This window comes from Gobio gobio (assembly GCF_949357685.1).
Source record: "Gobio gobio genome assembly, chromosome: 25".
NCBI classification, from domain to species: domain Eukaryota; kingdom Metazoa; phylum Chordata; class Actinopteri; order Cypriniformes; family Gobionidae; genus Gobio; species Gobio gobio.
The window spans coordinates 40,986,665-41,012,781 of NC_137121.1; the positions used below are offsets into that span (position 1 = coordinate 40,986,665).

A 26,117-nucleotide genomic window follows, 5' to 3' on the forward strand; every position below is an offset into this window, starting at 1 on the left:
AGTCAGAGGAATTGTTGATTTTGTTGTGATATGTAGTCTTAGCAGTGGAGACATTCGCAGAGAAAACGCGAGAAGAGACTGATTAAGGGTAAGGTCAGTAGAGTTTTTAGTTTTGCCACATTTCCTCTCTGCGGCCCGGAGTCCAGAGCGATGTTTGTGGAGAACATCAGACAGCCAGGGAGCAGAGGGAGTGGTCCGGGCTGGCCTGGATGAAACGGGACAGAAGTTGTCTAAGCAAGATGTTAGAGTGGAGCAAAGAGTGTCAGTGGCACTGTTAGTGTCTAGTGCTGAGAACTGAGCAGGTGGAGGGAGTGAGGATGAAACCATAGTGGATAGACGAGAGGTAGAGAGCGAGCGTAGATTACGCCCAAAGGTGATCTGGGGAGGAGTGTGTGTTGTGTCAGGAGTCAGTATGAGGTTAAGAGTGTTGAGAAAGGGGTCTAAGGTGTGCAATGGAGTAACTAAAGTGTTGTCTGTGGAGCAGTAGCGTGTGTAGATAAGGTTTTTGATGGTTACCTGATTTGTGAGTAACTGTAGTAGATACTCGCTTTAGGTCAAATGAGGTCAGAAGAGTGGGATAGTCTGCAGCCTGGGGTTTATCAAGGTGAATGTTGAAGTCACCAAGCAGTACCAGAAGAGTGCCATCCTCAGGGAAGTGAGAGAGAAACATATCCAACTCCTCCAAGAAGTTACCTAGTTGACCTGGAGGGTGATAAATAACTACAACATGGATTTTAAAAGGGTGAGTGATAGTGATTGAGTGTGATTCCAATGAACTGTTGGACGATAGAGAAGGAATGGGCTCGAATTTCCAATCATTTGAGATGAGCAAACCAGTACCTTCACCCCACCCAATCGGGCGAGGGATGTATGAAAAACGTCTCGGTTACGGATGTAACCCTCGTTCCCTGAGGAGGGAACGGAGACGTAACGTTAGTGACTAACGAATGGGGGTTTCGCTTAGAAGCCTATCAACTTCGAGTTTTGAGAAAACGCCCAATGGCGTGCCAATGCCATGGGGCATGCGGAATTTGCATACGTAGCTCCGCCTCACTGCGTGAGTATATAAGGAAGTACGAGGCAATATCGCATTATGTTACCTGCTTGAGGAGCCAAGACTGAACTCCTGCGTTCCAGGTAGTACAGCTCGAAGTGGCAAGGGGACGTTACGTCTCCGTTCCCTCCTCAGGGAACGAGGGTTACATCCGTAACCGAGACGTTCCCTTTCGTTCAGTCACTACAACGTAACGTTAGTGACTAACGAATGGGGGTCCCAATATAATCCCGCCACTCAGCTGTCTTCCAGTGCCCTGCGTAAGTGTGAGTACCCTGTCGTAAGACTAGTATGGACGAAGGACTCCCACTTAACACAGGAATACCAAGGTACACTGGGAAGCATATCCCAGTGAGGGAATGCCAAGATGCCTACCCGTGGGGAGGACTTAAGAGACACATATAACCCGGAGAGGGTTGCATATGGAAGATCTCTAGGGTACCAGCCGAAGGTGGATTTTTAATCCTAGGGGTGGCGGGGACACGCCAAGGGAAGAAACCCGCTCACTGCGGAGACTTACGGTGAAATACACATGTGGGGGTCGCCGGAGGGAACCATGCACATGGGGCACCTGGCCGGACATGAGGGTCTGGGCTCGAAAGGGCAGACTGAACTGATGTCGGCGTCGACAGTGCTGGAGGAGCTCAGGGCTCTCGGGGAGCTCACCTGAGGAAAATATCGCACGTATCCAGTCCGTGGAGTGGAGTGGCGAGCAAGCGAAGACACCTGAGCCTGGCCCATACCGGCCCCTCGGGGGGGGGCGAGTACATAGTCGGACACTGGCTCCACTCGGAGATTGTAGAATCTGGCGAATGTGTTGGGTGTCGCCCAGCCTGCAGCTCTGCAGATGTCTGCTAGCGAGGCGCCATGCGCTAGAGCCCAAGAGGAAGCCACACTCCGGGTGGAGTGTGCCCTCACACCAAGGGGACATGGTCGGCCTTGCTGCTGGTAAGCCAAAGCAATGGTGTCCACTATCCAGTGAGACAGCCTTTGCTTTGAGAGAGCACTTCCCTTCCGCTCTCCACCATAACAGACAAAGAGCTGGTCTGAGGTCCGGAAACACTGCGTCATGTCTACGTAGGCGCGAAGGGCGCGTACTGGACAGAGCAATGCCAAGGCTGGGTCTGCCTCCTCCAAAGGCAGCGCTTGCAGGTTCACCACCTGGTCCTTAAACGGAGTGGTGGGAACCTTGGGCACATATCCAAGCCGGGGTCTCAGGATCACGTGAGAGTTAGCCGGCCCGAATTCCAGGCACGCTTCGTCAACCGAAAATGCCTGCAGGTCCCCGACCCTCTTGACTGAGGCCAATGCGGTCAGCAGAGCCGTCTTCATAGACAGAAACTTAATATCAACCGACCGCAAGGGCTCAAAGGGAGTTCTCTGCAGAGCAGTTAACACTACTGCGAGGTCCCAAGAGGGTACGAGAGGAGAGCGAGGAGGATTCAGTCTCCTAGCTCCCCTCAGGAACCTGATGACCAGGTCGTGCTGACTTACCTTTTTTTTCTCCAAGAGATCGTGGTGGGCAGATATTGCGGCCACATATACCTTGAGGGTGGAGGGAGACAGCCTTCGCTCCAGCCCCTCTTGGAGAAACTCAAGCACGGACCCGATCGGGCATTTCCAGGGGTCTTCTTGGCGGGAAGAGCACCAGGTGACGAAGAGGTTCCACTTCAACGCATAGGCATGCCGAGTGGACTCTGCCCTAGCGGAAGTGATGGTGGCGACCACCGTAGGTGGTAGGCCACTCAAACCTGCCGGGTCCCGTCTAGGAGCCACACGTGGAGGTTCCAAAGGTCGGGACGCGGGTGCCAATGGGTGCCCCGTCTCTGAGTAAGGAGGTCCGGTCTCAGAGGAATAGGCCAGGGAGGGGCTGTCGCAAGGAGAATGAGTTCGGGGAACCAGGTCCGGCCGTGCCAGTACGGGGCGACCAAAAGGACCTGCTCCTTGTCCTCCCTGATCTTGCACAGGAGCTGTGCGAGTAGGCTCACTGGGGGGAACGCATATTTGCGTAGGCCCCGCGGCCAGCTGTGCGCCAGTGCATCCGTGCCGAGCGTGCCCTCGGTCAGGGAATAATACAGGCTGCAGTGGGAAGAGTCGTGGGAGGCAAACAGGTCTACCTGTGCGTCGCCGAACTGTTCCCAAATCAGCTGAACCGTCCGGGGATGGAGTCTCCATTCTCCCGGGAGAGGCTGAAACCGCGAGAGCTCGTCGGCTGCGTGGTTCAGGACTCCCGGAATATGGACAGCACGAAGGGACCTCAGGCGCTTCTGACTCCATAGGATGAGATGGTGGGCGAGTTGAGACATGCGGCGGGAGCGTAGACCGCCCTGGTGGTTGATGTACGCTACTACGGCCGTGTTGTCTGTCCGGACAAGCACATGTTGGCCCTTCAGCAACGCTCGGAAGAGGTGCAGGGCGAACCGTACTGCCAGCAACTCGAGGCAATTGACATGCAGGAGGCGCTGGGGTCCTGTCCAGGAGCCCGCGGCTGCTTGTCCATTGCACATGGCACCCCAGCCCGTGGCAGAGGCATCCGTCGATACGACAACATGCCTGGAAACTCGTTCTAAGGGCACACCGGCCCGTAGAAAGCTGAGGTTCGACCACGGGGTGAGTGTCTGTAAGCAGGCCCGAGTGACTTGGACCCGGAGCGTGCCAGACTGCCATGCCCATCTCGGGACTCGATCGCGAAGCCAGTGCTGAAGCGGTCTCATATGAAGCAATCCGAGCGGCGTTACCGCGGCTGCAGATGCCATATGCCCCAGGAGCCTCTGAAATAGTTTCAGTGGAACCGCATTCTTGCTCTCGATTTGTCGGAGGCAAGTCAGCAGAGACTGCGCGCGCTCGCTCGAAAGCTGCGCGTACATGGCGACCGAGTCGATCTCCATACCGAGAAAAGAGATCCTCTGCACGGGGCAAAGTTTGCTCTTCTCCCAGTTGACCCGAAGGCCCAGACGGGTTAAGTGGTGGAGAACCAGATCTCTGTGTCCGCAAACCTGCTCTCGAGAGTGGCCTAGTATGAGCCAGTCGTCGAGGTAGTTCAGAATGCGGACCCCGTGCTGCCAAAGGGGCGCAAGGGCTGCCTCGGCGATCTTCGTGAAGACGCGAGGGGACAGAGATAACCCGAATGGGAGAACTGCGTACTGGTATGCCCGCCCCTCGAAAGCAAACCGTAGGAACGGTCTGTGTCGAGGAAGGATGGAGACATGGAAGTAGGCGTCCTTCAGGTCGATCGCTGCAAACCAATCGTACGGACGAACGCATTCGAAAAGGCGTTTCGCAGTCAACATCTTGAACGGAAGCCGGTGAAGGGATCGGTTCAAGATGCGAAGGTCCAGGATTGGCCGTAACCCACCGGTTTTCTTGGGTACAATGAAGTAGGGGCTGTAGAACCCCGACCTCATTTCGGCTGGAGGGACAGGCTCGATCGCACCCTTCGCCAGTAGAGTGGCAATCTCCGCACGCATGACGGGGGCATGGGCCCCGGTCATGGTATAGCGGACTCCCCTGTAACGGGGAGGAGCCTGCGCGAACTGAATCGCGTAGCCGAGCCTGATGGTCCGGGCAACCCAGCGGGACAGCCCCGGAAGCTGAAGCCAGGCTTCCAGAGACTGCACCAACGGGGTCATACGGACGACAGACGTACCCTGGGTGGGGCAGCGAGGCAGCGTTACCGGCGCGGACAGGGGAGGCTGTTGGGCGTCCCCGGGTCAGAGCACGGTTAACGGCTGCGCCCTGACAGAGGAGACCAGGGAAGGACTCGCGTTCCACTGGGGTCTGCTCTGCCAGGGGGCTGGCGACAGAGAGGGACGAGAGTGACGAGACCCGAGGGTGGCGCGCACTGCCGTCACCGATCTCTGGGGGCTCAGGGATGGGGTTGTCAGTTCTTTCTTTAACCACATTAGGGTGCTGCTGACCCGGGGGCCAGCAGCTGAACAAAAGATTCTCCCCCGGCCCTCCACCGGGGGAAGGAGCGGCCCTGCCGCCGTCTCCTGGAAAGAACTGCCCATCCCTGAGCCGTCCGCATCAGGAGCGCCGCTTAGCCTGGCGTTTCTTCGCGGGCTGCGGGGCTGGAGCGGACTGGGACGCCTTCCTGCGGCTGCCTCTGCGCGGCCCGGGTGGAGGCTGCTGCTTGGGTGGCGCAGAGGCGGAGGAAGCCGCGGGAGGGCGTCCTCGGCGGCGAGCAGGCTGAGGCACCTGCGCTGGCGGTGGGGTGGAGGCAGCAGCTGACCGCCGGGGCAGGATGTATTTTATAGCCTCAGTCTGCTTCTGAGCGGCCGAGAACTGTTGGGCGAAGCTCTCGACCGCTCCGCCGAATAGCCCATCCTGCGATATGGGGCCGTTGAGGAAACGTGTTCGCTCAGCGTCGCGCATATCAGACAGGGTGAGCCATAGGTGTCTCTCCTGGACCACATTTGTGGACATCACCTGACCCAGGGAGCTCTATAGGACCTCGCCACCAGGGATGACGAAAACCTACAGGCTTTGGAGGGGTGCTTTGGGTCACCACGCCAGGACGAAGCGCTCTGAGGACACAGTTGCATCGCAACAGAACGTTCGACTGGGGGGACCCCAGTGTACCCATGAGCCGCAGCTCCATCAAGAGAGGTGAAGGCGGAAGAGGCCTTCCAGGGTTCCACTCCAGTCCAAGCGCTGCGGCGGCCCGAGATAGCATGGCTGTCAACTCTGGGTCCGACTCGGGCAATGCTGGCGCACCCGAAGGTGGCAGCACAGCCGAATCATCATCCTCAGATGACTCCAGCCCACCTTGTGATGCGGCGATAGACATCACTTCCTCTTCCGCCGCGCCAAACGCCACAGTCGGGACAGCAGGAGCCGGCCCCGATGTAGACGCTTGAGCGCGGACCGGGTCAAGTGCCTGAGAGGGGGGTGTGGGCCGAGGAACTAGCGTCGGAGCTTTGTTCCACACCGTCACCCTCAGATCACCCTGGTCACCAGCCAAAGTGCCGCCTCCAGAGGAGACCGCAGATTGGGGGGTGGCAGAGGGGACTCTCGTTCCGGCATCAGCACGGAACTCACGGAGTCTTGATCGAAGCACTGAGATGGCCAGGTTCCCGCAGAGGGAACATGAATCATCCACGAGCGCTGCCTGAGCGTGCTGAAAGCCCAAACACGTCACACAGCGCTCGTGCCCGTCAAAAGAAAAAAGCGATCTACCGTACCCAGAAGTGCACGGACGAAACATCCTGAAAAGGACGTGTCACGTGCAAGCTCTTTTATGAGAGGAAACTTTGCAGCCGATGCCGAAGCGCCCAGGGAAACACACACCAGCTGGATGCAGACCACTGCACAGATCAGCAGGCAGGAAGTATGCGATCACTGGAACGCGCCGTCACACCAACACCGACTGGAAAGCTGCTCGTCTCGAAGAAGCTGACAGAGTCTCAGAAGGCTGTAGGAGTGAAGAGGTAGGTACTCTTGGCTCCGAAAGCAGAAACATAATGCGATATTGCCTCGTACTTCCTTATATACTCACGCAGTGAGGCGGAGCTACGTATGCAAATTCCGCATGCCCCATGGCATTGGCACGCCATTGGGCGTTTTCTCAAAACTCGAAGTTGATAGGCTTCAGAGCGAAACCCCCATTCGTTAGTCACTAACGTTACGTTGTAGTGACTGAACGAAAGGGAACTGAAATAAGTAGAGAGGGCCGCAGGAGTGGCAGTATCCTCTGGTTTGATCCAGGTTTCAGTTAGGGCCATGAGACTGAGATGTGAATGAGTGGAGACAGATTAAATAAAGTCTGCTTTGTTTACAGCAGACTGGCAATTCCAGAGACCAATTGGAATGGACATTAATGTAGCAGAGGAAATAGGTAAACAACGCAGATTATTAGGATTACGTCGTCTTGAATGTACAGAGCGTGATTCATGGGTGTTAGTAGTAATAGTAGAGATTTGGAAGCACCTAGCAAATACGGGTCAGAAAAATAGATGGAAAAAAAACAAGCTAAACACAAAAGTGACAGAGAGAAGTGAAAGCTATACTCAAGTGCCTTGTCGGTGTCCTTGCTTGAGTGGAGTCGTGCAGAGTAGAGTCGAATGGTCTTTACACTCTTCGGTCTTCACACAAGGGCTGCCGCGGAGTACCACTCAATTTATACTCACTTTAAGTGTCGTTATTGAATACAGCTGGCTACGCCTAGCGTAAACTCTTTACTTGTGCGAGATCACGTGGTCAGCACGCTAACAAACGCGACTACAAACACAAAGCCCACTACACCACACAGTCAATGTTCTAAATAACAGCTGAACTACAGATCAAATGAGAAAATTGATACAGTACTCACACAGTAGTTGTTCTCCCTGTTGGTCGGTTGCTTCTCACTCGAAGCGAATAACCTTATTTTTTATCAAACTAATAAATTAAAGATTATTTGTTAATAAATAGCATCAGCTAAATGACCTCTAATGCAAATTCGAAAATCACATAGTGATAATATACAACAATACCAAGGTCTCTGGAAAGGATTCAAGGATTTTTTTATTGTCATTTCATAACATGAGTACATGAGAGTAATGTAAATAGTCAAATGTTATTATCAATGATGCTGAGAAGGATGAAACACTATTAGTACCACTGTGTTATCTATTCAAAAAACAATGAATAAATAATTAAATAAATAACCAACAAAAAAATCTAATAATCTCAGGGTTTTTCCTGGGTCAAAAATGGTCTTCGGTGGTGTCTGACAGACATGGTCATCCACACACACAGTAAAAAAGTACTCTACCTACGTGATCTGTGAGCGCAATACTGATAATAAATTTAAAATAAATGCAAAGAAACCGTTTGTAATTTTTGCTTCTCTTATTTTGACATCTGATATTATGTATGATCTCTACCTTGATGTTTGTTTCTTTTGATCCTCATTTTTTACAATATTCACTGATAATTGTTTTGGTATAATCAAATCAATATTAAAAAGTAGCATAAAAAAATTAACAAATAGCCTAATTTTCTACCATATACAATTTAGTAAAATTATCAGCTAGCTAACAACTTTGTTCTGGTCTACCTCCAGTCTACACTAAATTATATTTCACTACACATTGTCAAAATAAATAAGCTGAATGACTGTGGATGATTAAACTAATTCTTACTATCCACTCTTGCTAAATTGGGTAAGCACACTTGTGTTCTCTTTTCAGAGGCATTCTGAGTAAATGAATAAACTGATTCGTTCGTTCAGTGTTGGACGGATCAGTTGTTCTAACCAGTCACTAAAATGATTCGATTCAAAGGAGTCATTGGTTCGCGAATCGGACATTAGCAGACGCGTTGTGTGCGAATCCTGTCTTTTAGAACATCGCAAAAGATTTGTCAATACAGAAAACACTTCATTACTGAATATAATGTTTTCCCGTTTATTGAAACTATGGTTTATGTCAGCTGGTCAGAGAAGAGTCAATGTTTTTTTAGCGCAGTTCACACCCAGTGGTAATTCAAGGAAAAAATTCCGAATGCGGCACGTGCAACATGGATTCGGTCTTCCGACCTTTCTATTTTGACTAATATGTGAAATATGAGCCAATATGTGAAATATGAGAAGACATCGACAGACAGAGAGAGCGTGCACGGGGGAGGAGCTCTCTGCTCGTTCTCTCTGTCACTCAGTTAACACGGCCGTATCACAAGTGCAGCAGTCATCTATTCTACACTCATAAATCACAATAACTCATCAAAAAAGGCTTTGGCGGGCCAAAAAATTGTCCTGGGGACCGCCAAAAAATTTTCAATGCAGGAAAAACCCTGTAATCTGTTGTTCTCTCTTTATATTGTTTTGTGACTAATAGCTGTCAAGTTGGTGAATGGACCCAACCTCTGTTCTGGAAGAGTGGAGATTCTCCATAATGGAATATGGGGAACAGTGTGTGATGATCTGTGGGATTCTGAAGACGCGGCAGTGGTGTGTCGAGAACTAGGCTGTGGGAGTGTTATAGAGGCAAAGAGTTATGCTTATTTTGGACAAGGTTCTGGACAAATATGGTTGGATGATGTCCAGTGCCGTGGGAATGAATCTACACTGACAAACTGTTCATCAAATGCATGGGGATCACATAACTGTTGGCACGGTGAAGATGCGGGAGTCGTCTGCCAAGGTGAGTCAAACACATTTATACAACTTATGTATACTTGGGATGTTGTACAGTATACCGATCAGGCATAACATTCTGAAATGCTCTGACAGTTGAAGTGAATAACAGGAGCGAAGGCTGGCCCGTGTGGTCCGATCAAAAAGACGAACTACTGGAGCTCAAATTGCTCAAGAAGTTAATACTGGTTTTGATAGAAAGGTGTCCGAATACATAGTGCATCGCAGTTTGTTGCGCATGGGGCGGCATAGCCCCAGACCAGTCAGGGTGCCCATGCTGACCCCTGTCCACCGACGAAAGCGCCAACACCGGGCACGTGAGCATCAGAATTGGAAAACAGAGCTATGGCAGAAGGTGGCCTGGTCTGATAAATCACGTTTTATTTTCCATCACATGGATGGCCGGGTGCTTGTGTGTGGCTTACCTGGGGAACACACATGGCACCCGGTGCACTATGGGAAGAAGGCAAGCCGGTGGAGGCAGTGTGATGCTTTGGGCAATGTTCTGCTGGGAAACCTTGGGTCCAGCCATCCATGTGGATGTTAATTTGACACGCACCACCTACCTAAGCATTGTTGCAGACCATGTACACCCTTTAATGGAAACGGTATTCCCTGGTGGCTGTGGCTCTTTCAGCAGATAATGCACCCTGCCACAAAGCAAGAGTGGGTTAGGAATAGTTTGAGGAGCACATCAACAAGTTTGATGCGTTGACATGGGCTCCAAATTCCCCAGATTTCAATCCAGTGGAGCATCTGTGGGATGTACTGAACAAACAAGTCCGATCCACGGAGGCCCTACCTCGCAACTTACAGGACTTAAATGATCTGCCTCTAACATATAGGTGCCAGATACCACAGCACACCTTCAGGGGTCTAGTGGAGTCCATGCCTCAATGGGTCAGAGCTGTTTTGGCAGCAAAATGGGGACCAACACAATTTTAGGAATGTGGTCATTATATTATGCCTGTTCGGTGTATTCTCTCATTAGCAATACAACAGTGTTTCTTGTTTTAAATACCATGATCTACTTGAAAGAACCAGTGTATCATTACAGTATTTCACTTATCATCTTTTTGTTCAATTGCACAACAATTTTATTTTTTCAAACATTTATGCCTCAATTACGGGGTCAAGCTCACCAATGGCATGCACATTACACTGTTGAGTACATTTGAGTAGCCATACCAGGGATGAACTTAGGAACAGTCGATCAAAGGCTATGAGTACATTTAGTTAAATTTATAACTTTGTAACTTTTGCCCAGTTGATTCCATTGGGGGTAAATTAATTAATGCTTGGCATCTTTGCGAATGACTTTCTCAGCATGTTGAAGGCGATTGGTTTAGAGAATAAAAAAACATTTTTGAATATCATTTTCAGTCTGGGAAAGACCATGAAAATGAAGAAATCCATTCTGTTCCTGTAATAGACTATAATCATCTCTCTCTTTCTGTAATAGGCCACACACAAACTAGTGCAAAACCACAGACAGGTAATCTGGTGGTGATCTTTTGTCTGGCTATCACCAGGCCAAGCTCAGTCTTTTAACCAGGGCTTAAAAACGGAAAAAATTATCAATCGGTTCACTCCGAGCAGAATCGATATTATAGCGTTTCCGTTTTTGCGTTCCTCAATAAACATTTCTGTTCCGAAAACGGTTTGATATGAAAAAATACCGGTTAATAACGTTATTTTAATGAAGCCTATACTTTAAACAAATATGTATAAATAGACTTATTTTCACTCAATAATAATATAACACATGGTAATTAAACTTGAATATTTATTTAATAACATTTTTAAAACCAGAAATACATGCATTAATTACAAGGCATAAACAGCGGACCTGTTTTAATGGAGCGTTAGACAATCTAAAGTGGCCTCTTATGCCTAATTATTTTCAGAAGAGTGATAACATTCTTTGTACATAACTTTTTTTCAACACGACTTGTTTTAAAAAATGCATGAATAAAGAATAAATAAACTGGATAACCATTGCTCTTTTAATGCACCGTCAACTGGTAATTTCATAGCAAACACTGCGCAACACAGCATCACATAATCAAATTCAGTCAGCTAATAAAGCTTGATCATTTAATGCAAATAACATACCATTTAATACGAAGCATCAACCGTCTATATAGAAAACATTGACCTGTCCTGTATTGGCAATCTGAAAGACTATAGGAAAAATGTTTGATAGATGCTAGTAGCCTACTTGGACAGGCTTAAACAAAATCCATAAACTAAATAAGCCTAAATCAGACTATTTGAGCTTAAAGTCCGTACTGCTTATTTAAACATTCGAAAAGAATGTCCTCCAATACCTGCACATTCATTGTAGACCTCAGCGGGGAAAGAAATGTACTTGAGGCATGAAAATGCGCGCTCTTCACTGACTTGCGTTACCAGTAGATTCATAGATGACTGGTGCGCGGGCATTCACTCACGCTTGATCCGTCAACGTCACATGCTGTACTACTCATTTCATGATTGGTCACTGCCAAATTAAAATATTAAAGAGAACGATAAAATAACGTTATTAACCGGTTAATGGTCATTTCAAATTAACGTTTCTGTTTAGAACGATTCAAATTGATTTTGATTTCGTTTCCGTTTTTGTTCCTCGAAAAATTTCGTTCGTTTCCCGTTTTCGTTTTCGTTCCTTGAACCGGTTCAGAGCCCTGCTTTTAACCCTCTGGAGTCTGAGCTGTTTTGGGGCCCTTTAGAAGTTTTGACATGCTCTTACATTTGTGTTTTTTTCAGTTGCTTATAAACACATTAATGGCAAAAGTGTAATTACACTGTTTCAGCACAAACTGGGCTACCATAATATGTGAGCAACATGTATGTACATGCTTGTATTGAGAGAAAAATGTTTCTGCACGTTTTTTTTTTAAAACTAAAAAAGTTGTTTTAAAATTAAGGCCTCAAAACACACAATAGATATGTGTTCCCAAGGCTTTTGACTCCAGCGTGTATTTGCATAGATTTTTTTCTTTAAACTGATGTGAGAATCATTGTGCCTACTCATTCACATAAAACAATATATTCATTTACAATTTGTAAGACAGTTTCCCTTCACACAGCCAATATGCGAGGAGGCGTGATAGCTAATGAATAATGCAAAAGAACATAATAGCCTGCATAATTAATGAGCTTCAGGTAGGCCTATGTGACAGAGAGCAATAGAGCAAAGGAAATATATTTTTTTGTAGTTTATTTTATTTGGAATGTAGTCAGCAAAGGCCTATTATATTATAAGTGATCAAAAGATTTGACTACACTGCAAAAATGCTCTTCTTATTTGGTATTTTTTCTTGTTTCCAGTCCAAATATTTAAAATTAAATATTAAAATTAAATAATAAATTAAAAATTCTGGGGGGAAAATCAAAATGAAGTGAGTTTTTGCTTAAAACAATCTATATTATCTGCCACAACAATTTGTGATTTATTAAACCATAATTTATGATTTATTACACCAATTTATTAAAACACAACAATTCATGAGATTAAAACCATGTTTTTACTCCAAACTTATTTTATATCGAAAAGTCAAATGTTTTAAATAACTTTGTGATCTCATTTGGCTTCATCAGACAGAAAATATATTATTTTACAATATTCTGCATAATTATAAAAGCTCGAATAGCATTGCATTATAAATATAATCTATTATGAAAACACCCAACATGGTATAAATTAGGGATGCCACAATTCTCACTATAATATTGAACCGTTCAGTACGGCATTCACGGTTCAATACGCGCTTGTGAATTGCGTTTTTTTCGGTTTTGCATTGAATTAATTATTTTTCTACAAATTCTATCATTTGCCTCCATCCCAATAATGAACAACGCGACAAACATTCACATCACACGTTAGTAGTAGAGTTATACTCACGGAACACTATAGTTATTCACAATCAAGAAAGTTCATTATTTGCATGCGTTTTAAAGCCTTGGCGGCTCATTCGCGTGCGCGGTTTTAACATGCGCTTTTCCGAGCGCGCGCACGAAATGTCTGTTAAACACGTGATTACTTAACTAAGTAGTCTTACTGCGCTAATACTGTCAAATACACACAAGGTTAACATAAACACAGTCGGTTATGTCTAAAGTGAAAGTAAAATCGGTGTGTGTCTGTATATTAGATGCACGCAGGACTTAAATTGACAGCAGGCAGCCTAGTGAACACGCTGTCCTTAAAGGGACAGTTCACTTCTAAAATTATGTAATTATCTACTCACTCTAATATTGTTCCAAACCTGAATTCATTTCTCGATGACAGAATTTTACTATCCCTTTAATCTTAATACAACAACAAATGACAAAGAAAATCACTCACTGCTCTTGACTGAAAAACGATACTCGGTTACTTAACGTAACCTCGGTTCTCTCTAGAAGAGGGAACGAGTATTGCGTAAGTTCCTTACGCTACGGGAAAGTATTCTGTCTTCGAGATTTCTGAAAAACCCAAAATTATCCTTAATTTTGTAACATTGTCAACGCAGTGCGGCAGCCTGGCAGACCATAGCAGGCTATTCCAGCGTGCTATTGGCTGCTCTGCTGGCAACTGCAGCAGCCTATCGGTGAGCCCGCGTGACGTGGCGACCAATGAGGGCGCTTCGCGCCCACCTGGCTTCATTTGCCTACAGGTGGGGCGTGGCCACGTGTATATAAGCAGGGCTCACGGGCTGCATATTCGGTTTTCGTAGTTCTGAAGCGTAAAAGCCCGCGGGGCGCACGGCAAGGAACGCAATACTCGTTCCCTCTTCTAGAGAGAACCGAGGTTACGTTAAGTAACCGAGTATCGTTCTCTTACGAGAGGTTCTCTCGTATTGCGTAAGTTCCTTACGCTACGGGAACATATTGTCAACGCCGTGCGCGCCTCGCATACAGCATATGTATCCCAGGGAACCGGGGACCATAACACTGCTCGGGCAGGGTGGCCGGTAAAGGAAACGGGCCACCACATATACGGACACTTCGTTTGAACTGACGGGTGGTTACAACGGGTGGTTACAACACCCTGCCTTATGAATGAGGGAACGGCACCTGCCGGTCGCCTTCAAATTCACCACACCTTGTCTCATGAATGAGGGAACGGCAAGGCCGGTCGCCTTCATATTCACAATATCTTGTCATATGAGTGAGGTAACGGCACCGCCGGTCACCTTCAAACTCACAACAGCTCTTTTCGTAAATGAGGGAACGGTACCGCCGGTCTCCTTCAAATTTACATAAGCCTTGTACCGAACTTACTACCAGTATGTGAGCTATGTCTGCGCAGAATCACCGGGCAGAACCAACAGCCTTATTGAACTGATAACACTTTCGCCTGTAAGGCAGGAACTTCCAGATTGTAAAATCTCACGAACGTAGACGGGGAGGCCCAGCCTGCCGCCACGCAAATATCGTGGATGGAAATCCCTCTGGCCCAAGCCCACGAAGAGGCCATGCCTCTGGTGGAGTGTGCTCTGACACCTAGCGGGCACTGCAGGTGTTTGGAAGCGTATGCAGTTGCAATCGCGTCCACTATCCACCTGGACAGGGTCTGTTTCGAGGAGGCGAGACCTTTAGCGCGCCCTCCAAACGAAACAAATAGCTGCTCAGAACGCCTGAAGGCGGCGGAGCGTGTGACATAAACCCTCAATGCCCTGACAGGGCAGAGGATATTGCCACCGTCCCCCTCGTCGGATGCTGGCAGAGCCGAGAGGGAGATAATCTGCGCCCTGAAAGGAGTGCCGATCGCTTTGGGGACATAACCATGCCTCGGTCTGAGAATGACCTTAGAGTCATTAGGACCGAACTCCATACACGTCGGGCTCACTGAGAGCGCGTGTAGATCCCCCACGCGTTTCACTGAAGCCAGAGCTATCAGGAACGCGGTTTTTAGCGAAAGGAACCTTGGTTCCACCGTCTCGAGCGGTTCAAAGGGATGAGCCTTCATGGCCTCTAGGACCAAGGCCAGATCCCAAATAGGAACCGATGGGAGCCGCGGGGGATTCATCCGTCTAGCTCCTCTGAGGAAACGGATGATGAGCTCGTTCCTTCCTAGCGTGCTGCCTAGCGTCGTCTGGGCGAACGCTGCTATAGCCGCTACATACACTTTGAGCGTGGAAGGGGACCTGCCCAGTTCCAAGAGCTCCTGGAGGAAGGAGAGCACCCGCTGGACCCCACATTGCTGCGGTTCCAATCCCTTGGAAGCACACCACTCAGTGAACACCGACCACTTAGAACTATATAACCGCCTCGTCGAGGGGGCTCTAGAGTGTGAGATCGTGTTCATAACCCCTTCGGGCAGGTCAACGGGTATCCGTTGGTCACCCATACATGCAGAGACCATCGCTCTGGATGGGGATGCCAAACTGACCCTCCTGCTTGAGAGAGGAGGTCTGCTCTCAGCGGAACTGGCCAGGGGGGTGAGTGCGACAGCTTCACCAGCTCTGGGTACCAAATCTGGTTCTCCCAGCACGGCGCTATAAGGAGCACCGGGCGGCGCGTTTCCCTGATTTTCGCTATAACCTGGGTCAATAGGGAAATCGGCGGGAAAGCATACAGCGGGAGGCTGGGCCAAAGTTGGGACAGCGCATCCTCGCTTTTGGACAAGAACGTCGAGCAGCGGGCGTTCTCTTTTGTTGCAAAGAGGTCGAGCTCCGCTCTGCCGAATAGGCGCCATACCAGCTGGACTGTCTGGGGGTGCAGGGACCATTCTCCTGGGAGAATGAGGCCCCTGGACAGCTTGTCCGGGCCCACGTTGAGGTGGCCCGGAACGTGCGCCGCTCTCAGCGAGCGCAGCGAGCTGTGTGCCCACACGAGCAGGCGTTCCGTCAGATTGCCCAGACACCTGGACCTGACACCGCCCTGCCGGTTCACGTAGGACACCACCGTGGTATTGTCCGACCGGACCAACACATGGTGTCCCCGTATAAACGGGAGAAACTGCTTGAGCGCGTTCTCTACCGCTATCATCTCCAAACAGTTTATGTGTAGGAGTTTTTCTCCGCTCGACCAGAGGCCCGAGGCCGGTCTGCCCTCGAAAACGGCGCCCCAACCCGAGGTGGAGGCGTCCGTCGAGATGACTTTGCGGTGTGAGATGGCTCCCATTGTCACTCCCCGCTGGTACCAGTCGGCTACTAACCAGGGCTCTAGGGCTGCAACACAGCCCTGAGTCACTCTGATCCTGAAACCTCCGGCAGCCCAGGCTCTGTGAGGCACTCGGGCGTTTAACCAGCGTTGCAGCGGGCGCATGCGCATTAAGCCCAGCTGGAGCACAGCTGCAGCTGAGGCCATACGTCCCAGCATCCTCTGAAAAAGCTTGAGAGGTGCGATTTTGCCCGGCCGGAAGTACGCAGCCATGCGCCGAACTTGGCGCGTGCGTTGTGGTGACAGGCGGGCAGACATAGCCACAGTGTCCAGATTCAAACCCAGAAATGAGGTTGATTGCGTGGGCACTAATGAGCTCTTGGTCCAGTTGACCGTGAGCCCCAGGCTGTCCAAATGGCTGAGCAGCATTGCCCTGTGGGCGAGGAGCTCGGCCTCTGACTGCGCCAGGATGAGCCAGTCGTCCAAGTAGTTCAATATTCGCATCCCCCGGTTTCTCAGGGGAGCGAGGGCCGCGTCCATGCACTTCGTAAATGTACGGGGTGCTAGTGACAGGCCGAACGGAAGGACGGTGTATTGATAAGCCTGGCCGTCGAAGGCGAATCGTAAGAATGGCCTGTGACGCGGCGTTATCTTGATTTGAAAATATGCGTCTTTCAAATCTAGGGAAATTAGCCAGTCTCTCGGGCGAATATGCGCGAGGATCTGCTTGGTCGTAAGCATCTTGAACGATCTCCTCAAAAGAGCTTTGTTCAGACGCCTCAGATCCAGAATCGGTCTGAGCGACCCGTCCCTTTTTGGCACGAGAAAATATCGGCTGTAAAAGCCTGACTCGCTCATAGAATGGGGAACCGGTTCTATAGCCCCTTTGCACAGCAGCGTGGCTATCTCCGCTCGAAGTAGATGTGCTACTTCTTCGCTCACTCTCGTCTCTATACGCGCACAGAAGCGCGGAGGGCGGCGAGCGAACTGCAGAGTGTAGCCGTGCTTCACTGTTCTCAGCACCCATTCTGATACACCTGGAATGGCTTCCCACGCTTTCGCGTGTGCCAAACGGGACAGAACGGCCTCTGGGCTCGAAACGCCGCGTTTCGCGGGTTTGACGGCCCGTATAAGAGGGGCGGGCGCGGTGCGCGCGCTCTCTGTGCTGTGGGCCAGCCGCTCGCTTTCGGTGGCTGGCCGCCTTACACACTGTGTCTCTACCGCTTTGAGCGGGGAATGTCTTGTGTGTGGCCCTACACTCATCGCTTCGGCCACCTTGGGCGGAAAACAAATGGTGTGTGGCGCGGCGCGTAGCACCTGAGGCATAATGTTCGCGAAAATGTGTGAGCGCGTTTGAGCGGGCACAACTCTTACGCGTGGAACATGACCGGTTAAGAGTGGCTGTGTGACAGCGCGTGTGGTGGCTAGGCGTGGACGCAGACAAGCGGACACGTGACCTAACTCTAGCACTCGAGCGGCCGGAGGCCGCTTCATGTGAGTGGGGGACACGGGGTTTATAGTGCTTATGTGCAGGGGTGAACACAGAAAAGTGGGCACATTTACTGCATTTGAAACACATACGGCGTGAGCCGTGCAACCAGAAATAATGCAACTTTTGTGATTTCTCTGGTTCGCCGTAAAAACGGCGGTCGTTGACAGGCGAGAGGGCGTTTTTGCCGGCTCGTTGGCTGCGTGAAATTCCTCTGCAGCAGCCACAGTGGTGGGGGCTGACAGGAAAAAGAGTTTTGACGGTGGTCCGGCCGCAGCGGGACTTAACCGTCGTTTCTTGCCTCTGGCTAGGAGGGCTTTGGAGGCTCGGACTTCAGCACGATCCTAGGCCGGGGGCCCCGAGGGGGAGGCGGCCTACCGTGGCTGGAAGAGCGCGATCTGGGGCGGCCGCTCGGTCTTCGCTGAGACGAAGGGGGCCGCGCCGGGCACTGCGCGGAGCTCGGTGCTGGCTGGTCGCGAGGACGGCGAGCAACGGAGCTACTGCTGGCGCCTGGGCGTCGAGGCAGGAAGAGGTTCATGGCCTGCGTCGTCTTCTGTACTTCGGAGAAACGGTCGACGATCCCCTTGACCGCTGGTCCGAAGAGCCCAGATGGAGAGAGCGGGGCGTTTAAGAAGGCCGCGCGCTCTGTTTCTCGCATGTCCGCGAGCGTGAGCCAGAGGTGGCGCTCAGCTACCGTGAGGGAGGCCATAGAGCGTCCGAGGGCCTGTGCTGCGGTCTTGGTAGCGCCGAGGGAGAGATCCGTCGCGCTTCGCAAATCCGTGATCAGCTCAGCGTCACAGCTCCTCTCGTCCAGATCACGGAGGAGATTGGCTTGGAGGATTTGCAGCACGGCCATAGAGTGCAGAGCAGACGCAGCTTGACCGGAGGCAGCGAAAGCGCGGCCGATCAGCGATGACGTCACTCTGCAGGCCTTAGACGGGAGGGCAGCCTTTGAGCGCCAACCAGAAGGCGGGCAAAGGTGCGCTGCGACCGCCTCTTCCACCGGAGGGATAGCGTTGTAGCCTTTCTCAGCCGCGCCGTCAACTTGTGAGAGCGTCGAAGAAGCCTGAGACGAGACCCTTGCGGAGAATGGCGCGTTCCAGGACTTCGCGAGCTCCTCGTGAAGCTCTGGCAGAAAGGGTGCAGTCCTGGCGGTGGGCGCACGGCGGCGACTGTTCAGGAAGCATCCGTCGAGCCGATTCGGCGCTGCCACCTTAGGCGGGGCCCATTCGAGGCCTAGCTGCTCGACAGCCCGGGTGAGAAGGCGCAACAGTTCGGCGTCCTCACCCGCTCGAGAGCGTCCGGAGGCTCGGACTGAAGAGGTCGCGGAAGACCATTCCTCGCTGTCGGAAGCCATGATGGAGCAGCTGTCGGCGCGTTCCGCGGCCGCATCCGCCTCATCCCCAGAGGCGGCAACAGAAATGGCGGCCTGGGGTGGGGGCGGGGAAGGCGAGAGTGAAGCGGGCGGGAAGGGTTCCGGCGAGCTTCTCTCGGCAAACTCCGGAGTCCGCTGCGAGCGGCGCTTTTTCCTGCGCGGCTTAGCAGAGACTGGAGGGATGTCATCTTCGAACTGATCGAGTCGAGCCCGCAGGGTCGACATCGTTAGTTCTTCGCACTCCGGGCATCCGCCGGCGAGAAGTGCGGCGGCGGCGTGATCACGGCCCAGGCAGAGAGCGCAGATCACATGGCGGTCCCCGGAACTGAGCTGCGCGTGACACGAGCCGCAGGTGGAACGAGACATTTTTAGAAAAACGCTCGGCTCTTTTTGTGAAAGTGTGACGCAGCGGCGACAACACTGAGCAATAAAAGGATATAATGCTGCCGGATAGCAGAGCAGGCACGGATGGCTGAAGGTGGCGCGATGCTGCCGGCTTCTTCAGGCGCTGTCCTCTGCTTGCTCGTCTGCACGTTCAACGGCGGCGGGTTCCAGATCCAGCGATGCGAAGGGCTTCGCTGAAGAAAAGAAAATCGAATATGCAGCCCGTGAGCCCTGCTTATATACACGTGGCCACGCCCCACCTGTAGGCAAATGAAGCCAGGTGGGCGCGAAGCGCCCTCATTGGTCGCCACGTCACGCGGGCTCACCGATAGGCTGCTGCAGTTGCCAGCAGAGCAGCCAATAGCACGCTGGAATAGCCTGCTATGGTCTGCCAGGCTGCCGCACTGCGTTGACAATGTTACAAAATTAAGGATAATTTTGGGTTTTTCAGAAATCTCGAAGAAAGAATACTTTCCCGTAGCGTAAGGAACTTACGCAATACGAGAGAACCTCTCGTAAGAGAACTAACGTTAATACAGTAGATTTAATAAGAATCAATGTATATTTTATAGTGAAGTCTATGTAGTGTTTTATTTTTAAATTTATTAATTCAATTTCATACTTAAATGCTGCTGTACAGTTCTGAGCTGCCAGTGTAAATCTTTATATATATTTATTTTATATTATACAATACACTAGGAATGTGTACAAGGTTTTTTTTTTTAAAGTAAAGTTTTAAGTTTAAGTAAGGTTTTTAAATTCTTTTAAGTAAAATAAAGAAAGAGTAATGCAATAAAAATAGTCTTTTTTCTCCTTAATCTCTTACTGTTCCTGTCGCCTAAGAATAGAATAGCAAAAAACTGATGTGACAAGCCATCAGAACCGAACCGAACCAAAAACCATGGTTAAAAACCGAGGTATGTATTGAACCGTGGACTAACTGTATTGTTGCAACACTAGTGTAAATAACACAGATAAGCCATATATTATTGCGATTGTGTGTTTATTATCTTGAAACGAGTCTATCTGCATGTTAGAGCGATTTCTGGAAGCTGTTTATGTCAATGTCACATGGTATCTTCTTCAATGCGTGCGATAGACGGTTTCATCGGATGCACGCGCGTTGCCACGGTTACACGCCTGGCCCGAAGTTAACTTCCGGTCTGTGTTTGTTTATCGGTCTGGCAAGGGGATAGTATGGCGCACTACTCAGGAGAAAACACATTTTTGACGTATTATTCTTGGATAACATGATATAAATATTAACGATCAAGCAGAAAGAATATGACACCAGCGCAAAAACAGTGTGTGCGACTCACCAAAAAGCCTTAAATGCTTCATAAATATCCAGTCATACGAGAGCAGCGTCTAATGTCATTTAGACTGTATGTCTAATGTAATTTACTTGTTATTTATTTTGCTTGTTATCAGAAATAATCTACTCTAGAGGTGATTATTCTGGCTGCGTTTACACTTGGCATTAACATGCGAGCACTGTGATCATCAGTCAATCCGGACACGGCGAGTTTACATTTGTTCACATCAAGTGGTCGCCATCTGGATAACTGATCGCATTTATGTTTCCTGCAAAATATTTAAATGTGCCTTTATCACAGAGTGCAAAACAACTTTCGCTTTGTCCTCTATTAATGGCATTGCCCATAGAGCATGGGATTTTTTGTGATGCATTCATGTACAATCAATCTCAGATAGAGAACTTTATCTACAAGTTAACTTTTCCAACATTAGTCTTATATTATGAAACAAAGAAACATGTTATTCCGATGCATTGCATGATTGAAGGCGAGCGTGCAAGCATTTATATAAGACACTGTACAGAAAACGGCATTACACGGTCCTTAAAGGGTTAGTTCACCCAAACAATTTAATTCTGTCATTATTAGTCTCCCTCATGTCGTTCCAAACCTGTAAGACCTTCGTTCATCTTTGGAACACAAATTAAGATATTTTTCTTCTTCTCTACGGTCTTACGGGTTGGGGTCGACATGAGGGTGAGTAATTAATGTATGAATTAAAATTTTTGGGTGAACTAACCCTTCAAGGGGGCGTTTCCCCCACTCTATATTACAGACAGAAATGGGAGATTATTTATAATAAACATGCTGAAACAATAAAAACATGTAAATTAAGATAATGTTTCCCAATTTAAATGAAAGATGATTGCGCATAAGAAAGATAATGCAGCCTCTGTTGCTGTTGATTCTTTGCGGACGTCTACCGGAAGTTAAGTTTGGGCCACAAAAGCGTGCATGCGCAGTAATGTTTGTTTATGTTGTTGCCGTTGAAACCGTCTATATATGGACTACATGTGCATGGAGCGCCCTCCGGCTGCCAGTATGAACTGAAAACACAACAGATTGAAATAAAAACACTTCTTTGTATAGAAATTTGACACAGACATTTGAGAATCTATCAATATTTCTCCTCATCTGCACACTTTTGAACTAAAAGCCCTGAGGGATGTTGTTTTGTTGTGAGTCTTCATGACGAGAATAGAGGAGTTTTTTATGAATGAGAGCAGCTGACGCTCATATTACTATCTAAGGTACCGATGCGGTTTTCATATTAATAACTCCTGACACATATTAACAAATTATGGTCACTATATGATTTTGAGAATAAAACAGAGGTCAAAAATGGAAGCTTGAGTCTTAGATCTTTTAAATGATGTATAGTTTGTCAAGGTAATTACTTACATCTGACAGTAATTTTGAGCTAATTTAAACAAAGAAAGCTTCAGTGCGTCTTCGCGCAGGTTTTTGTGTTTAATATTCACAGATGCTTACAGAGTAAACTTAGTCTACTTACACACAGTGGTGGAATATGTTTCTTTCAGAAATGAACAGCTTTTCATGGAGAATTATTCCAGGATTATTTAACGCGTCTCAAAACGATGTAGTTGAAGTAGGAATGCAGTACACACATGTGTGATGTGTGGGCGTCGACTCCGGAGCCTCAGTATTTGAATCTCAATAGAACGCGCACTTCGTGGGCGTGGTCGCATTAGTGTATAATGAGCCACTCAGGAACGACTGACATCTCTCTGCTTTCAACCAGATTACATGAACACAGAATATTTGTTTTGGTTTACATTGTTTAAAACCTGACATTTCAGCGTTTCTTTAGACATATGTCTAATGTTTGTGAGACAAGTATTCACTAAGCTAGAGGACATTTTCTGAAGACTATCTGAATGAACGTCTTTGACAGAGAGGCTGCAGATCGCGCATCAAGTTTGATTTCTTTATTTTGCAAAAAGCACAACAATTAGTTTTTATTGTGAATGTACTAGAAAAAAATAGAAACTTAACAGATTATAATGATGTATAACACTTGCCTGAATGATAAAAAACGACAGTGATTTGAGTCTCTTTGGCACTGATAAGAAAAAAAGCGAGCCGATTGCGCCTGCGCGAATGCCAACTTGAGAGGGTAAAGATTGAACATCTGGGGAGGGGTCTGGGGAGTCTGCTCTGTATTTTCTACTGCACAAGAGGAGTGATCAACGGGCATAGTTCAAATGACTCTATACGCAATTGGATAGTCCTTTAACCAATCAGACCACATGAGGCGTGATCAACGGGCATAGTTCAAATGACTCTGTACGCAATTGGATAGTCCTTCAACCAATCAGACCACAAGAGGCCTGATCAATGGGCATAGTTCAAATGACTCTGTACGCAATTGGATAGTCCTTTAATCAATCAGACCACATGAGGCGTGATCAATGGGCAAAGTTCAAATGACACTGTACGCAATTGGATAGTCCTTTAACCGATCTTGGGAAAAGTCAATCAAAAGCTATGAGTACATTTAGCTTAATTTAGAACTTTGTAACTTTGTCTAGGAAAAATCAGGCAAATGAAGAAATCCGTTTCTGGAACTGTAATAGACTGTAATCATCTCTCTCTTTCTGTAATAGGCCAGACACAAACTAGTGCAACACCATGGACAGGTAATTATACACCTTTGAATTAGAACCAGATCTGCTTTTCTCACAACTTGTAAAACAGCCTAAAACATTTGTTTGAACTGAAAAACATGAAGCACTGCAATCAGTCTGACACAAAAACATCATCTAAACCTAACATTCTTGTGTATTTGTGTGTTATATTTTTCAGCTGCAACAGCGACATTGAACACGATTGCCTCACAGCCAGGAGTCAAAGGTAATGATGCTGAGGAGGATGAAACTCCACTATTGTTAACACTTTGCTTGTATCTCATCAAAAATGCAAACAAACAAAAGATTAATAAACAAAAAAACCTAATAATCTGTTTTTCTATCTTAAATGTTTTGGGACTAATAGCTGTCAAGTTGGTGAATGGATCCAACCTCTGTTCTGGAAGAGTGGAGATTCTCCATAAAGGAATATGGGGAACAGTGTGTGATGATCTGTGGGATTCTGCAGACGCGGCAGTGGTGTGTCAAGAACTGGGCTGTGGGAGTGTTATAGAGGCAAAGAGTAATGCTTATTTTGGACAAGGTTCTGGACAAATATGGTTGGATGATGTCCAGTGCCGTGGGACTGAATCTAAACTGACAAACTGTTCATCAAATGCATGGGGATCACATGACTGTGTGCACGGTGAAGATGCTGGAGTCGTCTGCCAAGGTGAGTCAAACACTTTTATACAAATGATGTATACTTGGGATGTTGTACAGTATATTTTCTCATTAGCAATGCAATAGTGTTTCTTGTTCTCAATAACATTACCTACTTGAAAGAACCAGTGTATCATTATTGTATTTCGTGTCTGTTTGGTTTTTTTTTCTTTTTCGAATTGCACAACACATTTTTCTAACCATACAACAGTTATGCCTCAATTATGGGATCAACCTCACCAATGGCATGCACATAATACTGTTGAGTACATTTTTGTGGCCACATCGGTGGTGAACTTAGGAAAAGTCGATCAAAGGCTATGAGTACTTTAGTTTCATTTATAACTTTATTTACATTTAGTCATTTAGCAGACACTTTTATCCAACACGACTTACAAATGAGTGCAATAGAAGCAACTAGGACAGTCAAGGGCAACAATATGCAAGTGCTGTAACAAGTCTCAGCTAATCTAGTACAGAACACATAGGACATTCTTGATTGGTCAGGTGCTGATGGAAAATATGTGTCTTTAAATGTTTTTTGAAAATGGTTACAGACTCGGCTGCTCGAATTGAGATAGGCAGGTCATTCCACCAGGTGGTATCGGTCCGTGAGAGTGATTTCATACCTTTTTGGGATGGCATCAAAAGGAGTGGTTCACTTACAGCACTAAGCTTCTAGAGGGTATGTAAGTCTGAACTAGCGAGTTTAGGTATATTGGTGCAGAGCCAGTGGTTGCTTTGTAGGCGAGCACCAGTGTCTTGAATTTGATGCGAGCGGCTATTAGTAGCCAGTGCAGACTGATGAAGAGAGGGGTGACGTTTGCTCTCTTCAGCTTGTTAAAGACCACCCTCGCCGCAACATTCTGGATCAGTTATAAGGGTTTGATAGTGCATGCCGGAAGGCCCGCTAGAAGCGCATTACAGTAGTCCAGTCTGGAGAGAACAAGAGCTTGGACCAGGAGTTGTGTGGCCTGTTCTGATAGGAAGGGTCTAATCTTCCTAATGTTGTATAACGCAAATCTGCAGGACCGGGTTGTTGCAATAATGTGGTCAGTGAATTTTAGCTGATCATCAATCACAACTCCAAGGTTCCTGGCTGTCCTGGACGGAGTTATGGTTGATGAACCTAGCTGAATGGAGAGATTATGGTGAAGTGCTGGGTTGGCTGAGACCACAAGCAGTTCTGTCTTTGCAAGGTTGAGTTGCAGGTGATGTTTCTTCATCCAGGCAGTAATGTCTGTCAGGCAGGCAGCGATACAAACACCAACTGTAGGATCATCTGTTTGAAATGAGAAGTAGAGTTGAGTGTCGTCTGCATAGCAGTGATAGGAAAAGCCATGTTTCTGAATGACAGATCCTAGTGATGACATGTAGATGGAGAAGAGAAGTGGTCCAAGCACTGAGCCCTGGGGAACGCCAGTGGCTAGATTGTGTGACTTAGACACTTCACCTCTCCATGACACCCTGAAGGACCTACCTGAGAGATAAGACTTGAACCACTGGAGAGCAGTTCCTGAGATACCCATCTTCATGAGAGTTGAGAGGATGATCTGGTGGTTAACTGTGTCAAAAGCAGCAGACAAATCCAGTAAGATAAGTATTGTGGATTTGGAAGCTGTTCTTGCCTGTCTCAGTGCCTCCGTAACCGAGAGCAGGGCAGTCTCGGTTGAGTGGCCGCTTTTGAAGCCGGATTGGTTGTTGTCCAGAGAGTTGGTTGAACACAACTCACTCAAGTGTCTTTGCAATAAAAGGCAGAAGGGATACCGGTCTGTAGTTTTATAAAAGTGCTGGGTTTAGTGAGGGTTTCTTAAGCAGTGGGGTTACCCGAGCCTGCTTAAATACTGTGTGGAAGGTCCCGGTGTGAAGAGAGGTGTTGACAATGTGAGTGAGTGCAGGAGTAACTGAAGAAGAAATGGCCTGAAGGAGGTGTGTGGGGATAGGATCAAGCGGACAGGTAGTGGGGTGGTTGGAAAGGAT

General features: G+C 48.3%; 1 protein-coding gene across 5 annotated transcripts in view; it reads left to right on the top strand.

The window, feature by feature from the left end:
- The window catches only part of LOC307121369 (scavenger receptor cysteine-rich domain-containing protein DMBT1-like), a 125,526-nt gene that overhangs the window by 91,860 nt on the left and 7,549 nt on the right, over window positions 1–26,117 (top strand). For all 5 annotated transcript variants that reach the window (XM_079808925.1, XM_079808926.1, XM_079808928.1 and 2 more), the window contains 4 exons: window positions 8,872–9,177; window positions 23,454–23,486; window positions 23,653–23,700; window positions 23,842–24,147. In XM_079808925.1, coding sequence (XP_079665051.1) covers window positions 8,872–9,177; window positions 23,454–23,486; window positions 23,653–23,700; window positions 23,842–24,147 — 693 coding nt within the window. The remainder of the gene's footprint in view (window positions 1–8,871; window positions 9,178–23,453; window positions 23,487–23,652; window positions 23,701–23,841; window positions 24,148–26,117) is intronic.